Source organism: Dromaius novaehollandiae, chromosome 2 (genome assembly GCF_036370855.1).
Source record: "Dromaius novaehollandiae isolate bDroNov1 chromosome 2, bDroNov1.hap1, whole genome shotgun sequence".
Taxonomy (NCBI): domain Eukaryota; kingdom Metazoa; phylum Chordata; class Aves; order Casuariiformes; family Dromaiidae; genus Dromaius; species Dromaius novaehollandiae.
Genome location: NC_088099.1, coordinates 114341508 through 114359004, shown reverse-complemented (window position 1 = coordinate 114359004; position 17497 = coordinate 114341508). Strand labels below are relative to the sequence as shown.

The 17497-nt window shown below is 37.9% G+C and overlaps 1 protein-coding gene across 2 annotated transcripts; it reads left to right on the top strand.

Annotated features, from left to right (window-relative positions):
- Positions 1 to 1084: 1084 nt before the first annotated feature.
- NAPG (NSF attachment protein gamma) lies at positions 1085 to 16268 on the top strand. 2 transcript variants are annotated; one of them, XM_064507198.1, is made up of 12 exons: positions 1085 to 1283; positions 3266 to 3333; positions 4553 to 4637; positions 5237 to 5254; positions 5831 to 5861; positions 7352 to 7461; positions 7598 to 7664; positions 8315 to 8385; positions 9554 to 9632; positions 10418 to 10497; positions 11997 to 12126; positions 12628 to 13099. In XM_064507198.1, the coding sequence occupies exons 1-12, from the start codon at positions 1228 to 1230 to the stop codon at positions 12676 to 12678; spliced, it is 846 nt and encodes a 281-aa protein (XP_064363268.1). In that variant the 5' UTR covers positions 1085 to 1227; the 3' UTR covers positions 12679 to 13099. The 2 variants fall into 2 exon arrangements, with proteins under 2 accessions (XP_064363268.1, XP_025950112.2); XM_026094327.2 differs by lacking the exon at positions 12628 to 13099 and adding an exon at positions 13119 to 16268 and having other exon boundaries at positions 1090 to 1283.
- Positions 16269 to 17497: the final 1229 nt, after the last annotated feature.

Below are 17497 nucleotides of genomic sequence, written 5' to 3'. Positions count from 1 at the left end.
GGGCATGCCAAAGCAAATGCCCCGCTGCACCAACTTTGCTCCCAGCACTTTTTTGTTTTGCCCAGGAATGGGGCAGAAGGCCTCTGGGTCAGGCCCTGCCAGAGATGAGCCTCCATGTCACAGTTAGTGTTAGGATAGAGAAAGCTTAGAGGTTTGATTCCTGTAAATAATATGGTCTTTGAATGATTCCTGTGGTCTGTTAAGGAGTTTTTCAAGTTTGACCAACTTCTCCCTTCGCTTTCTGCTCCAGTATGTTGATAATTTTTTTTTTTTTGTATTTAGAATATTGAAGGACAGTAATCATGTCCAAGTTTGGAGAGTAAGTATCTTTCTGGGTCCATTTGCTTATCTTCTGTTATGCTAGAATGTGTTAGATTAGGGAAAATGAAGAGTAGGGAAAAATCAGTACATATGAACTACAGAGCAAGATTGTTTTACTGAAGGAGGATGGAAAGCGCAAGAGATAGCTTATACAAGTGTTTTCATCAATCTCATGTTTATCTTCAGAGTAAATTTTGTGGGAACACCTGAATGGCTGAAACAATCCCAGTGCAACAGTTTTGTCTCAGGACATGTGTGTGAGGGACACTTCGTTCCTAACTTATAAAGTTTCACTGTGAAATTTTGCTTTGTTTTCAGTGCAAATACAGGAATGCTTTAGTTTGACAGGGAAGTCATTCCATTTGAAAACTTTGCTAAGCATGGACCTGTGTTCACTTACATTTTCTAAAAAGCTTCTCTTGGCCTTAGGGATGACAGGGCTTGGGACTCCAGGCACAGAGGTGCCTTCCAGGTCTCCACCGCTAAGACAGAGCTGCGGCACCACACGGCCTCAGCCCCCAAAGTGGGCAGCCAGTCACCTGCACAAGCACCGACGAGGTCGTCCGGGGAGGGGCAGAGCAATTTGCTCAGGTAGAGACCTGGGCGGCAGGCCATTCGGCCCCTTCAGCCGCCGCGGCGTGAGCTGCGGCACGCAGCTCCGCCCTGAAGCAGCCGCCGCAGCCGCTGCAACGGCCGCCCTGAGGAAGCGCCCCGCCCCCGCGCGCCCAAACCACGAAGCCCCGTGAAGCCCCACGCCGCCCCGCCCGCGCGCAGGCGCGGCTAAGACGGGGAAGCGTGCGTCCCTTCCCTTCGACGTCCCGTGGGCCTCGCGGCGCTCCGTAGTTAGAGCGGTGGCGGCTTCCTAGCGTGCGCGCGCACGTCGCCCGTCCGCGGAGGGCTGGCGAGATGGCGGCGCAGAAGATAAACGAGGCGCTGGAGCACATCGCTAAGGCGGAGAAGTAGTGAGTGGGGGTAGTGGAGAGGGGTCGGGCGAAGAAGCTTGCAAGCGGCGGAGGCGGTTGCCAGCTCAGTGGCCAGACTGTCAGGCCCGCCCGGCTCGGCTGCCCCGCGGAGGCGCCGTATCGCCTCCTGCCCGAGCGGGCCCCCGCGGAGTGCGTCGCTTGCCGCGGCGGGCGCCCTCCCCCGCGGCCGTGCAGTGCTGGCGCTGCTACCCGCCGCGTTAGTACAGCAGCTCGTGACTCCCTCTGCGCCCCTGGCCCGCTGCGGCGGAGGGGGGGGAGGTGTTCTGGGAGCTGTAGTTCTCCCCGGCACCCTCCCGAGGAGCGGGAGCCTCGGGGGAACTACAATTCCCAGAATGCCCCTGGTGGGGTCGTTGGGGGGGCTGGCAGCCGGTGGGGAGATGGTGGCGTCACGGGGGGTCTCGGAGGAGCCTCGGGGGGGACCCGAGTGGCATGGCGGGGGGAGGGGGGGTGGGAGGGCTCTCCTCTCTCCCGGAGGGTTAGAGTAAAGTAGTCACGAAACTAGGAGATTGTTGAGACTATAAGGCTTGGGGGCCTTGAGCCTGGGCAGTTTCTTTAAAGGCCACGTAGGGTCCTTGCTCTGACTGACTGGAAATCAAGGGGAGTCACTGCTGCTCGTTCGCTAAGGCTAGTAGGAAAAAAGACATGGGAGAAAAGAGTTGGGGGGGGGGGGGGAATGAATAGAGGAACATAACCTTACTGAGCTAAGTGGGAAACCACGAAAAATGGTATGAGAAACGTCTCATTCTTTTTAGATGGCCTTAAATGACCTTTGCTGACGTTTACCTTAGAAAGTTTAATCTCTACATATGCCTAAGCTTCAAATGTGTATTTTAATACAGAAGACAGCCATTTTGCCTATAAGTTTCAATTTCACAAACTATAATATGGATGCAATGGAGCTGATTGTTCCAGAGATGCTATAGCTTTAATAATAATAACAGGCAGCCTAAAAATTGAGGGTCAAAAGTATAAAGTGCGATAGAGGTGAGAACCTTCAACGTAACAAATCCTTACATAGCATCATCTTCGAACTACCTCACCAAAAGTGTCATTCAGTGGAATTCACTTTGAGCTTATTCTGAAACATACTTGAAATAAAATGCTCTTAACTCACAAGTTGTATGCAACTGTTTAAAGAATGTATTTCAGTTCAATACATCTGTGCCTCTGCCTATGATAAAAATAACACAATATAAAGGCTTACTTTAGAAGTAAGTAGGCAGTGAAGTAGCAAAGCTGATATAGTCTATATAGAGCTGTTTTTCCAAATATAAGTGTGTTTTGCATCTGAAGTGTTTGGCTACAACAAATGTGGATATGAACTCTTATTTTAATTGTGTTAATTTTCTTTTAATGAGGAAATAATATTGAAGTCATTCTTGTGTTATTAGTTACCTTATTTTAATATGTGTATTTTTGCCCCTCTACATGTGTAGCACCACTTAGTGTCATGATCTATTGTATATGTATCTATGAGGCTTTGTCTTTGTGTTGGTAGGTAAATTCTTTCATTTGCTTGTATGTGGAGTGGAGACCGATAATTCTAATAGGCAAAAAATGATTCCAGAGGAACACTGGAAACCTGTATGATGTTTAAGAAAAAAGTATTGCCAGGTATTGTGGTATTAGAAATCTTGAAATACCAGGTTGGTATAGATGGAAGTATTCTTCTTTTGTTGACTGCCTGCTGTGGGAGAGCTGGACTTGTGACCACTTCCTGGGAGTAGAGGTAGAAGTATGTTGAGACAGGGCATGTAACTATTAGAGATCACTGCAGTGCTTAATGCTGGCATTGTTTGGAATTGCGCATATTTTTACAGTTGCGATGCCACCGTGGTATTGGCATATGGCTAATCACTGTTTTTCAGAGATTGTTTAAAGTTTTAAATATACATAAGTTCTTTGAAGGTAAAACATAAAAATATTACTAGTTTTTAATGGGCCTTTTTCTTGCATTTTAGTTTGAAAACTGGATTCTTAAAGTGGAAACCAGATTATGACAGTGCAGCTACTGAATATGGGAAGGCAGGTATGGATGGCTGTAAATATGGGAACATGCTTTAGATTTTCAAAATACTCTTTTAGTTTAATCTCAGATAATATTTTATGTCTTTTCAGTATGTTATTATATAAGCAAAACTGTTGTGAAGACTGAAGTTAAAAGAAAAAAGGGAAACCAAATCTTCTTACTAGCACTTAAATTGTACATGGAGAAATGGAATAGTTGCAAGCTTGAACAAATTTTATTGTCATGTCTACCGTGGGTACTACTGCGTATTGTAAAACTAAAGCTTTCCTTTTTCACTTGTCCACCCCCAAGTCCTATGACCTTATCCAACCACAAATATTCTAGCTGTTTTTAAAACTTTGCTTTTTCATCACCTTTTGAAGCATGTCCCAGCTGAGACTGGCTCAGTGAGGTAGAGAGATGCTGCCAAGTGTTTTAGACATAGTAAAACTATTCTCCTTCTTCTTTGCCTTTGCAGGTGTCATACCAAATACAAAATTTTTCCCTGTTGATTTTTTGTTTTCACCATCTTAAAATGTTTCCTTCTTTCTGCTCATAGTAATTCATCTTTGGGGGGAGTGAAAATGCTCTTAACACTAGGCATTCCTGCTCATTTATTTAAGCCTGAATTAAAAAACCCAAAAAGTTGGAAGAGAAAGTTATTGATGGAAGTTGGGAGTCATTGGAACACTTTGAAATTAAAAAAAAAAAAATCAAGTCTTGCTTGAACGTGCAATCTGTATAACAGAGACACATATTTGCATCCTGAAGTAGCTGAGGAAGTTGTTCTAGGTATTGTTGAAGGTATTTTAGGTATTATTGGTGGCATGCTTTTATAACATGCAGTTTGAAATCGGAATAAAGCACTATTTCTTACATTTTAGAAACTAAAATGCTATATTGGTTTTGTATAACCTTTAATGATTAAACATATATACATACATATTCTTGCAGTTCTCTAATAATACATAGAATGAGTGATATTCCAAAATTCAGCTAAATGCACTATGTGTGATGTATGGTACCGAAGTGCATTTTGGTATCAATGTTTTTAATGGTAGCTAAGTGACTAATGAAGCAAGAAAAGCTGTCATGGGATTTTTTGGAAGAGCTTGTTAAACTGTAACCACTCATCTAAAGAGTCTGTCTGTTTCTCTGGGTGGCTAAGTACTTGAGCAGAAGTGCTAAAAGAAGGAAAATAACAAGCTGTAAATGAGAACTTTTTTTTGCTTTCTTGCAGCTGTTGCTTTTAAGAATGCTAAGCAGTTTGACCAGGCAAGGGAAGCCTGTTTACGGGAAGCTGAGGCACATGAAAACAATAAAGCGTATCTTTTCACTGATTGTTGTTTCTTTTTCCAAGAAGCTGACTAGTTGCTGCTTAGAACTGGGTAATGGGGGTTGGTAGAAGATGTATTTAATATATTTTCACATTTCATCAAGCTAACAAAGTTCTTAAAGGACTCTTCCTGTGTGCAGTGAGTGGGAAAAGTGAAAAAACTGTTTTTCGTAGAAAACTTATGTTGTTTTGAATAATACCTGGAGTGATAAGGTCCTGACCAGTGCCTGAGACATCTAGGTGCTGCTGCAGAAATGAATATATTTTTTCCAAAATGCCTACAAATACATATTATAAGCTAAATGCAATTTTGGCATTGTTATGGCGTTAGTAGTTCTCCTTAGTAGCCAGGAAAACCTTTTAAATGGGCTCTTTATGACTTTATGCACACAGTTATACTTTGGTATTTACATTTATTACATCATTAGCTCTGTTTATTTTTGAAATGTTGCTTGCGTACTTAGATTGGCCTTTGTGAGACGCCTCTCTTTGAACCTAGTACTTGTATAAGGTTTTGTCCCCTAATTTATTAGTCTGCATTTGTATATTTATGGCTTTTGTCCTTGACTTTTATTCTGTTACCTCCAGTCTCTTCCATGCTGCCAAGTAAGTACAGATGCACTGAGTGATCTGAAACAAGTTTTCCGAAATTTGAAGTATAATTTTGATCTCGCTATAGCAGGTGGTATGGTTCAGGTTGTTTCACTATTTCAAAATCAGTTTCATGAAAGTGTGGGCTAGGAAAGTCTGAAAAACTACAGTAGCTATCTGAAGAAACTGATAATCTTGACATCTTCCAGCAACTTTTAATGTCAGTTATTTTTTTCTTAAATAAACTGTTTGTACCTTTGGAACTTTCTACTGTTGACTTTATTTATAAATTTCTTTAAAGAATACTTCAGATCAAGCAAGTAGTGACTAACAATCCAAATGTTGCAAGTGGATTGGGAGAACAGATTTTCATGGGAGAGAGGGGAAAGTGCAGCTGAAGTACTTCATCAGTGGAAGACAGTCTTACTCATGTATTGCCTCATTAAATCAAATATTAATGCTTTGAAGATGTGCAAGCTTCAAATATTAACAGGGAAGTGATAGCTGATGCATGTTGCTGCATAGCAAGACACATGCTACAGGTTGCTGAAATATACCATATCTAACTAAATTTTAATTTTATCTCTACAGAGCTTATGAACAAGCTGGCATGATGTTAAAGGTATTTCTATTGACTAGTTTTTATCAAAAAGCTCTCTTTTGCAGTGAAGAATATTGTGCACTGGACTGTTTCAAAATATATGTAAATGAATTGCATGTTAAAGCAGCAATGGTCTGTTGACTCGTAGCCCCCATGAACACCCTCACTAGTTTAGGGAAGCTGCATTGTAATTGCAAGATTTCTTTTTTCTTTGTAGAAAGAAAGGTGAGGCCCTCATATCAGAGGGTGACAAAAGGGTGCTAGTTCTGCTCTAAACTTCGACAAATTCATGCATTACATGGGGAAGAAAGTAATCGTGCACTCAAATCAGGCTAGATTGAAATAAGGGATGTAAGGTCATATTCTAGCTCTGTTACAACTTCACAGTTGACCACATACTGCTAAGCTTTTTATTGATAATATCAATAAAAGAACAGCTCTGGAAAGAGGGGTGGGAGAATCAGGTTTTCTTATTGGGATAGGATTATGTTGATCTTTCTATTTCTGTTGGGATCACTAAAATAAAAGTGTATCCAGCAATGTTTAGAAGCAGTACTGTGACAAGACTATTTTGTTTTGCCTGTCTGTGCCAGCCGTATTTGTTTTATATGCTGTTGAAATTGCATTCTTGGTTGAAGTATTTTATTCATGTGAGACAAGTGGTTTTTTCCTACATATTTGACATAGGGTAGTATATATATGTTACATAATCCTTAAATGTGTATTTCCTAAATACTAACTTGACAATTCATTAACCTTGTGATACCACATATATAGTACGAACTGTCTCCTAACCTTTCAGTAAAGTTTTGGTGACATCTCCAAACTTCATGCAGTAGGCTATTTTATAAACCTCGCAATCATTAAAATCTGCTGCTCTAATTTGATTTCTCATCAGAATCCTGATAGTGACCTTTTTGAGTGGGCATTAGTTACTCAGTAGTTGTGTAGATCACTGGGTGAAATAATTTGAGCTTATTAAATCAGTACGTATTAAGGTTGCTACTTACAAGTGACTCTTACAGGTTTTGTCAACTTTTGCTAGGTCCTCAAATCTGTAGATAAAAATTAGAATCATAATCCAGTGTTCAGTGCTCTAGGAAGGCTGGTACATCTGTGGACTGCTGTTTAGATGCCTTCTAACTGCTTGTTAAATTAGACTACTATTCACATATTTATTTACTGCCTAATTGAAATCTGCAGAAAGGAGGAGTAGTTGGTCTGACTGTATCATTGTAAGATGACTGCCTGTTTAGTTACTTCCTTTATGCTTAATTTGAAAGAATACAGGGAGTTTGCTGAACTGAATGCTTGACTTCTTCCTTTAGAAACGCGTGGTAATGCAGAAAGCACGTTTCTACACATCTGTATTACTATATATGTTCTGTTATTTTGTCTCCTTACAAGTCAAGACGTCTAAATAAATATGGTATTACAGCTTGCTTTCCTTTGGTTCATTATATATAAGCAGAGTTTCTGACAGTGATGTCCCTCCAACTCTGTCTTTGCAGGAGATGCAGAGACTTCCTGAAGCAGTTCAGCTGATTGAGAAAGCCAGCATGATGTACCTGGAGAATGGAACACCAGACACAGCAGCTATTGCACTGGAAAGGGCTGGAAAGTAAGTCGGTGTTATTGGTGGCTAGAATACTTGCCTGGCGTTGGTATCGCTCTGTTTTTCTCTCTGTCTTTTTGATGCTTTTAGGTAGAAGATATTTTCGTTTGATCTAAAGATAAACGACTTATATTTATTACAGGTTAATAGAAAATGTGAGCCCAGAGAAGGCTGTACAGCTCTATCAACAGGCAGCATCAGTGTTTGAAGTAAGTTTTACTTTTTTTTCTTTCACAAGCAAAGAAATTTCCAATGCCAGAAAGTAGACTGACTTAAGTAAAACCTAAGCTTGGGTTCTAAATTATTTTTTGTTGCTTTCACATCAATGGCCAAGTAATGGAGCTGAAGACTTGTGCTGTAGAGAGGGAGATTATAAAAGTGAGGAGTTGATTTTCATTGGCTGCATTTTTCTCAGTTTTGCACTTGGCAGAATCTGAATTTCATATGTTGTCAGCTCTCCTCCCTCTTACTGGGCAGTATGGAGAGGGAAGGAGTATTGCAGCAGATCTGCACTTTCCAGAGGAAATTTAAACAGAGGCTTTCTCCTATCTACTGTCAGTCTGTGAGCTGTACGTGTCTTAATGTGAATGATATATACAGGCAGATTTTACCAAGAGGTAGAACAAATCTCAGCCTTAACAACATTGGGAATTTTTTTGCTTTGCTCTCTATATACATATGGGAGGGAGCTGGCTGTGGGACTTGGGTACCCCAATACTCTTCATGTTTTCCCTCAGTTTGTGAACTATAGTAGAAAAGTTGTTCAAGCAATAGACAACATACTTAGGTTAAGATCCAGTGGTCTTAATCCTATGCAAATGAAATATGAATGTGTGAAATTCTTTTTGTTCTTCTCTAGAATGAAGAGCGTTTACGGCAAGCTTTAGAAATGCTAGGGAAGGCATCAAGACTTCTAGTCAGAGGACGCAGGTATAGCTTTATACCTATTTTTCTGAAATACGGTTCAATAGTGAATTTCACTCTGTTGTTGGGTTTGTGTACTGTTACTTGGAATCCTTCTCTGAGAAGTGCTTAAGACTAGATTTCAGTTTCTGTGGGAGAATGTATCAGGCTATCACATTCATCCAGGAGTTACCTATTTTGTGTTCTGGGATGGCAGAATGTGTAGACTGTAAAACTTTCTCTTGTGTTTATTGAAGAATAATTAGAAAGGACATACATCAGTATTAATTAATTCCTGAAATAATTCATAAAATTCATTTTTTCGTCCAAACCTGCTTTGTAGTAAGTTCTTGAAAGTTTTTTATAGCTGGGGAATATAAAATAGGGGAATTAAGGGACTAACCTGAGGAAAGAAGTCTGTTTGCAGCCGCTTGATTCTGGACTTTTTAAGAGGAGACTTAAAGTCTCAATAGTAGTTTGTTGTTGGTTGCTGTCACAAAACTTGACCTTCAGTTTAGTATAGCCTTGCTTAACTGAATTGTACAGCTCTTTTAAGCAATTGTCTGAGTCTGTATTTCTAACTGTTTTTGAGCTGTATTTCATGGTATAGTTGTAGTCGAAAAAGAAAACTTACAAAGAAACTTGAAAATCTTTCCCTAAAAGAGCTAGTCAGCATAGCTTCAGAACATCTGAAATATTTGGTTGCTCTGCTGCTTTGTAGTTCATGTGCTGAATCATTTCTAGAAGTTTGGAACATAGTGATTTAAAAGGGGTATTCAAACTAGAAACTAGTTTCTATGACTATCTTGATAATTCATGAATATCAAATGTACTGATAGCTTATACTAAACAACATTGGTAGTAACCTAACGATGTAGAGAAATCTGTTGGGGTATTTTACAAGCTTTCATCTTGTGAATTGTTATGAAACGTGCTTGAATAAATATGATATGTTTTTCGCTTGCATGTATACAAAAGGAATTATTGGCTGTTCAATTTTTCTTTTATGTCTCCTCTGTCAGTAAGATCTAATGCTTATTTTAGTTGTGGGTTTTTTTTTTTTTTATTGAGGCAAACTTGCAGATGAATTAGTTAAATACCTCCTGGTTTTTGCCAGCTATGAAGACTTAGGAGCTTCTGGTTTGTTATGCTTGTTTCCTGGTACTGCTTTTCGTAACTGGTTTTTGTTTTATAGATTAGATGAGGCTGCATTGTCTCTGCAGAAGGAAAAAAGTATTTATAAGGAAATTGAAAACTATCCAACATGTTATAAGGTAAAAATCTAAGTGACACTTTCTGGTGGTGCATTTTCAGTTTTTCTGGGGAACTAATAAGGTGACAGCTGATCTCTGACTGACAGTTTACACCTCTTGATTCAGGGATGAATTTCTTGCTAAATGATCAGAATCTACAGTATTTTCCAGCTTACCATGTTTTAGCCAGCCCTTCACCATTCATTTTCACTAGTGTAATGTTGAAGACCACTGCTGTAGGTAACAGTGTCTTACCAAAACTACTGAACTCTAATTGTTTGTGGATGAGCCTTCAAACTGATTTGAACAAACTTGGTCTTCTGTTTTGGAAGGTGAACTAATTTATCTTGAAACCGGAAGGAAGACGGGGGGAAAAAGAGAAGGCACAGGCATTTTTCTATTGTATTTTTAGTAGGACTGTCTGGTCTGCATTAATCTAGAAGTTGCTTCTTCCAGCATTCTTACTAGAAATACTTGCTTTTGAATTTTGAATAAGAATTTTAGTCAGTTTTGAGGTTTCACCATTACAAACCACGAAAAGAGAAAAGCATGAAATAAAATAGGTCTTGCTTGGTGCAGCAATTGATTACAATGTTACAGGAGCTAATCTGTTTAATACCAGTGGGGGATCTGGTTTACAACTGTTTCCCTGCATTGTTCTGACCCACATGTTTCAGTAACTTACCATCACAGGCTGTAGTGATCTTTTCGTGCTAAATATTAGCAGTCCAGCATCTTGCTTATAATTTAGTGTTTGTTCCTCTGAAGAATCATCGATTTTTATTAATTTTTTTTTTTTTCCACAGAAAACTATTGCTCAAGTCTTGGTTCATCTTCACAGAAATGATTATGTTGCTGCAGAAAGATGTGTGAGGGAAAGCTACAGGTAAGTCTGCTTTACTGTTTTTAATTTTAATCCGAATATTTATTCATGTAGATCTAGTCTTATTAAAGCGGTCTGGAAACACTCTCTTTCAAGAATTTTTAAGCCTCTACTTCTGTTGACTTATAGTAATAGTGTCCTGTAGTAGGTGGCTGTTAGGAAATGTTTTATCACTCTTTGCAGATTTAGATGTAATTCTCATGGCGATACTTTTATGAACCTAAAACAAAAGGTTAATTATAATTGGGCACTTATGTGCCAGGTAAAATGAGACAGAAATTAGAAGTTCTTTGAATGTTTTCCTTGATAAAAGCTGAATAGAGTACTACTATGGTTGGAATTCTTGCCTTACCGATGTCCTGCAATGTTGTCTGTCTTGGGATTGTTTCTTTTTCAAACTGAACAGGGATGCATTAATGCTTGTAAACAAACATTCAGAATTAAAAGGTGGACTTTCTGGAAGTTGCTAACTGAATTTGCTTTTTTCAGAGTTTTTTTTTAATCATGTTATGTACTGAGACCCTTTAAAAGGTGAAATTCTAACTTGTCATTACTATGTTTTATTATGATTTGAGGATAAAGAAATGTGGATTACAGTCTCAAAATACACAATAGCAGTATCCCTGAGTAATCAATTAAACTAGTGTGGGGACTGGATGGAGGGAAAGATTCATCTAAATATTTTTCTTAAAGAAAAATTCTTTCTTTGTGAATTGCTGTGACTGGGCTGCAGTAGGAGATCTTACCCTTGTACTTAGATTTTAGTCATATGTTGGAAGAGGAAAAGTAAATTTTCTTTTTTTTGTGTGTTCTTTAAACACTTGATTGAACTGAAAGAGGATTAAGAAAGCAGGAACTAGTCTAGTAGAATACATTGAAATGAAGAAGATATTTTTTGTGCATTCAAGAGAACATTCTGCTATCAATATCTGGATTAGTATTTAAACGCTGGTTCCAGATGCTTTTCCAGCAACACTCTCTATTTCAACTTTCATTAGAACTTCAGTGACAAAATACTGAGACTACATATTTTTACTTAAACTACATTTTTAGTGAAATGACTTGAACATATGTGTAAGTTAAACTGATACTTTATTTTTAGTAATAAATTTTTAAGATCCATCTTTAAACAGCTTGGTCATATTTTCCACATATTCAATTTGTATTTCTTATAGAAATTCATTACAAAAATTTTCTGTGTGTATAGTAGAAGAAAAATTTATTGACTAGTCAGCAAAACTTGAAAAATGCTAATACTCTCTTTCGTCTGAGGACTCTGATTGTAGTCTAATTTTCAGCATGCAAATTAATATTGAGGAAAGTGAAAGTTCCTATGTCTCTGGGGAAATCAAAGTGATTGGACAGTTTAATGGAATAAGCAGTTCATCAGATTCTTATAAGCTTCCTGCTCTTCTGATATTCATGAGCAACATTTTAAGATAAATAGTTGAGTGTCAAGTATATGGCTGAAATATTTTAAATTATCTCTGAATTTTCTCAAGTATACCAGGATTTAATGGAAGTGAAGACTGTGCTGCACTAGAGCAACTTTTAGAAGGGTATGACCAGCAAGATCAGGATCAAGTTTCTGAAGTCTGTAATTTACCACTCTTCAAATACATGGACAATGATGTAAGTGGGCAGTTTTTGTGTTTTTTTTTCATAATCTTCCTGCTTAGTCAGTTTCAGAGAGATTTTTATGCAGAAGAGAAAAATAAAGAGAGATTCATGTATTTGTTGCAGCTTACTCTTTCCTCCTACCCCGTGCCTATGAACTTTTTGTATTTTTTATTTTGCTGCCTCCCACTGTGAAGTCCTGCGTTGCTGAGACTTTCTGGTGGTGGAAGGTTTAGATGAAAAAGCAGTTTGTAGTGGATCTGCTAAGTCTGTCTAAAGAATGGACCAAAACCAAGTTGCGTTTTGCCTTGTTCCTTTTGGGGATGGAACGCTTCGCTGCAAATGCTTTAGCTCAGAAATATCGTATAGCCAATACACTTGCATAATCGTTTTAGAGTTGGAATGTGATGTCTACAGGATAGTGTTGGTGGGTGTTGGTGGGGTTTCAGGACTTATTCCCTAACAAGTTACCAATGCTACATACTAATTAGTAAAAGGTATTTTTTCCAATTGAAGAAAGTAATAGCCATGAAGGAAAGAAGACATCCAGCTCTCTATATTTTGTAAGTGTTGTCTAATTTTACCCAGTCTTTACAATTTAACATAATAGTAAAGGTACTAATTTTACTGTAAAACATCTGTAAGAATCTTTATATGAACTGTTACCAGATAGTGTGTGCCAAGCTACACACTGAAGGTACTTTTTACATAAAACTTGAAAAACTGAAATTGTGATGTGGCCAAGTTATTTTATAATAAGCAGTCTATTTTATAATAGCTCTTTCTTCCCACTTATCAAAGCATTCTAAGATGGAAAAGTGAAGGAATGTTAGGCTTATTCTAAACCTGAAAAATATACTCTGAGGGAATCTTCAATCAGTTTTCTGTACTGAATGTCACTTGCTTCATGTGTATATTGTTAACTCCAGTGAATTCTGTGCAGTGTAATTCAAGTAAACTTTACTACTGTGAAAGTATAGAAATTAAACTTGTCTTGTTATTGTCAGTATGCCAAGCTGGGTCTTACTTTGGTGGTCCCAGGAGGTGGAATCAAGAAGAAATCGCCAAATGCTGCGCAAGACAAAGCAAGAGGACCAGCCACAGTGGGCTCTCATGCTGAGGAGGAAGAGGATGAATATTCTGGTGGACTCTGCTAGTTGCAGACATATGTTGTCTTAAATACCTGACTAGTTTGTGATGTTGAGCTTATCCAAAGGTACTAGATTTATCAGTACTTTGTTGCAATCATGATATGGGAATGCTAATATTAACTTGGCAGCTTTTGGGTACAAAACAGGAAAAAAAGCATGATTGTACCTATCATCTTGAAGCACTTCTGGATTCCATTTCTTACCTGGTAGGAGTTTCCTCAGATCCCCTCCTTCAGTTGATGGGAAAAATTAGAGAGAAATTCTTATTAAAAGCATAGTTAGAAAGAAATCAAAATTTTGGACAAGAGCACTGGAGTAGGGAGAGGGGAACAAAATTTAAAATGCTGAATTTTGACAGCTGGCACTTCTTAGTCCCTAGAACATTTTCCTGTGAGTTAAACTTAAGATTGTTCATCTTGACATTTATTTCCTGTTTAACATTCTTTAAGGAAGACTGACTGCACCAGATAGTGCTTATACCAGTGGAAAAATCTCCAGTGGAAGCATTCTGTTTATTTTGAAACTGATTTTACCCCACTGTCAAATATTATTTTAACATCTTATTTTTTGCAAGAACTATCCGCATGAGTCTGGAAAATACTAAGTCAACTAGTTTGAAGCCATTTTGCAGGCTTAAAAGTACACACACAGACATCTTTCATCCCAAGAACATTATTGACTTGAGGTCTGGAAATATATGTTTGCATAGCGTTTGTAATGTGTTTCTTGGGACGAAAGGATTGGACAGCCTTTCTTGTGTTAGTAGTCTTTCCTAAGAAGAGAGATGCCGTAATCATAACAGAAACTGAAAGTAGCAGATAATATACATTGAAAATAAAGCTCTGCAGACAAGGTTTAGCAAAAACCTAGATGAAATGTTTGTGAATGTGTTTGAGCTTTATGAGTGTTTTAGGTGTTCATTTCTAATCAATACTGTGGGCTACAGAGATATTTATTTCTTTTACATTTTCAAGGCATAAAACAACTTATCTTTTAGAAACAGCATTTTTCAAACTAGCTCAGTTTATTAATAATAACAAAGTTATATGAAACACATACTGTGTAGTCTTCCAGAGTAACCAAATTTTTAAATATCTTCTGCATTTTAATTTGATTTCAAGTTGTCATGTCTTGTGCAAGCTTCCATAGCGTCTCAATTTGTTAATTTTATGCCTAAAAATTGGTGACCGTAGAAGTCGTACCTGCAGTCTGCTTTTCAGAAGAACCTAATCAAGATCTGCACTAGAGTGACGGAACTTGGTATCCAGCTGGGATATATGTTTGAGTGGTGTGTGATGCTCAGATTTCAATAAAAGTAGACCAGAAGCACGATATAAGTGTCGATACAGTTTCTGCTGTGTTAAGGAATTAGATGGCTTCAAAAATGTCAAGCATGTCTGACATAATTCAGAAGAAGGTAAATTTTTAGAAGGCTTATATTAACTTCCTTGCTGTGGATAATACTGTTCTTAGTAGCATTGTGATGGGTGTGCAAGCTACACTTAAGATTGTTCTGCAGGGTGAGTTTGATAACACTGACAGCTGCTTAGAAGTCACATTATTAAATTTCATGGATGTTCGAAGAACTTTTTTTTCCTGTGACTTACGTAATAATAGGCTTGGATTGTAAAGCTATTTGGAACTACAGGTGTAGTTTGTTTGTTATGGATGTCGCACTTCCACAAAATAGCTTAAATGAAATTTAGGGGGGTGTGAGTTGTGTGGTGTGTGGGTTGTTTTTTTTTTTTTTTTTTTTTTTTTCTTCCAGAATGGTTAGGAATTTACATGAAAGATGGTTTTGAAGACCTTCCTGTGACTTTTCTTTTCTCACTATTGGAGCAGCTCACTCCAGTTTACTCCACTTCTGCCTTCTGGAATTTTTCATGAAGGTCATGATGCATTTATGGGGAACTTTAAACACAATTTAAAAAAACTTGCACATTTAGAAACACTGGGAGCACTAAGTAATTTTCTTCAAGCTTTTCCTGCTGCAGATGGCATCATTTGTACCGCTGAACATTTCAGATTCTAAAATTAATTTTGTTCAGTAGTCCAAAGAATTCTTCCTCTTTTCGTGTGCAATTGCATATATCAGTTGACAACATACATAAGGGAATAAAAGTTGGGAGACTTGTGTCTGTCTGTGAAAAGGACTTGCAGACTTGATTTAAACAACCCATATAACACTAACAAGCTTGTAAACATTCAAGTTTATACATCCAGCTTTTAAACAAAGACTACTTTTCGTGTTGCTAACAAAGAATTTAGATATGTAAGGCTGTCATCTTCACTCCTGCAGCTTTTTTCTTTTTTCCTGGCTATCGAACATCCCTGTGCCAAGTATGGGAAATCTAGGAGAAAAATAATTTGTAGTAAACACATTAAGCTGCCATTGAATTGAAAGGGGCTTGTCTCAATCTTAGGAAAAGAATCTTAATATTTGATTGCAGTGCTGCTTCAAAGACCAAATCTGCAGAAATGAAAGTGGCTGAAAATGAGATGGTCTATTTTATATAACTTACTCTCTTATTTTAGGTAATGAAACTGTAATAGAAATGTTAATTGCCTTTTAGTAAATGTTTAAGTATAAACAAAGCTGTCTCTATATTATGTGTTAGTGTTGTTTCTGTCTTTCAAAACAATTTGCACACTTGTAAATATTCAAGTGATTTAAAGTGAAAATGTACCATTTAGAGCAGGAAAAAGTTTTCAAAAACATTGGTGACTGTAAGAAAAATAAAATGAATTTGTGCATGAAGACTGAGATGATCAATGTAACATATATGTAATATCAGACGATTTCTAAATTATCTCTGACTTAAGACTCAGTATGCCCAAATGCAGTATGAATTGTTCAAGCAGTGTGAAACCTGTGCTTTTTGTTCCTTTTCCAAATCTGTGTGGTGTACTAGAGTATGAAATGTTTTTGTAACAGCTCTACAGATGCTGCCTCTGTGAGAAGAGGTTCTGTGTTCCACGAATATCAAAAATAAAACTTGAAACTGATATTTGTGCTTGCTTCTCTCTGGTTTTGATCAGGTCCTGCTGAGCCCTGCCCTTTGGGAATGAGTTTTGTTCTATAATCTCTGGCCGATTTTATAGTGACTGTCTAAGATTCTTTTTGCCAAATATTACAGATGTATTATGCAGTCAAGGACTAGGTCTTGGGAGCTTACTGGTTTAATTTGGGATGTTGCATGCCAGTGCTATCTTTGCAGGTGGTTTGTTAAACACTTGCTGTAACCCCTCGCATTTATCCTGTGTTTTTTCTCACTAATCTTTTGGTACTTTTCTGCTGGCTTTCATTATGAAGATAGCATAACACATTCTATCTTAGGCAGTTTGGTCCACTCAGAGTAGGAAAGTACGTATGCATTTCAGCTCTCGTAGTCTGTAACATCTTGATGATCCCTTCTTGTCACCTCACTTCCCTGAAGGCTTATATTCAAAAAATAAATTTGTATATCAGACAGTTGTCAATTAGATCTAAGTTTGTCTTCTACAACAAACTCTGAAAGAGGGAGAGAGAGGAATGGAGTATCAGTTCTGACTTACTTAATCTTGCCTAATCAGTTAGATGCAAGGCACTTGTTACCATTTTGAAAAACAAATGTGTTTCTAGTGATTAGTAAGGACATATGGATTCTTAGAGTGGCTGTAGAGACTTGTTTCTGTAGTTGGGTTGGTTAAATGTGTAGCTAACTCTCGAAGTTTTCTGAAAGAATGCCCCAGTATGCTGCATGGTTTAACTGAATGTGCTGAAATCCAAAAGGAGTGTCTTGGCTGTCAACACTGATCATAGTAGATGCATCATGCATGCTTCTGGTCTCTGCTAAAGGGTGAAAAGGCTCCCCTGAACAAAACAAAATGAGGATCAGCTTAATGTGGAGGATTTCGTAGCCATTAGAACTTCAACTTTAATTTCTAGTATAGATAAATATTTTGAAATGATGTTGTTCCTGTCTGAAAGAGAAGCATATGTAAAAATGACTTAGACTGTTTAGGTCTTAAATTTTGCTGATTTCAAACAGACTTCAGGGAGCGTGCGTTTGGGGAGGGTTACTTTGTTTTTGGAATGATTCATTCTTTACCTATATGTCATTATTTACTGATACACTGTAGTGTTGCTGATGTGCATTTAAGCAGCTCTACAGATTAACATAATTCTCTTTCAAAAATTAGTTTGTAATTCTGTTGCAGTTATTTTCTAGATTTTTTTTTAAAGGTTGGAGTGT

What these genes read in the sequence shown, in the direction of transcription:
- NAPG (XM_026094327.2), top strand. Translation starts at nt 1,228, where the DNA reads ATGGCGGCGCAGAAGATAAACGAGGCGCTGGAGCACATCGCTAAGGCG. An exon ending in GCACTGGAAAGGGCTGGAAA is followed by an intron (nt 7,462 to 7,597) that starts GTAAGTCGGTGT and finishes TATTTATTACAG; the next exon opens with GTTAATAGAAAATGTGAGCC. An exon ending in ACTATCCAACATGTTATAAG is followed by an intron (nt 9,633 to 10,417) that starts GTAAAAATCTAA and finishes TTTTTTCCACAG; the next exon opens with AAAACTATTGCTCAAGTCTT.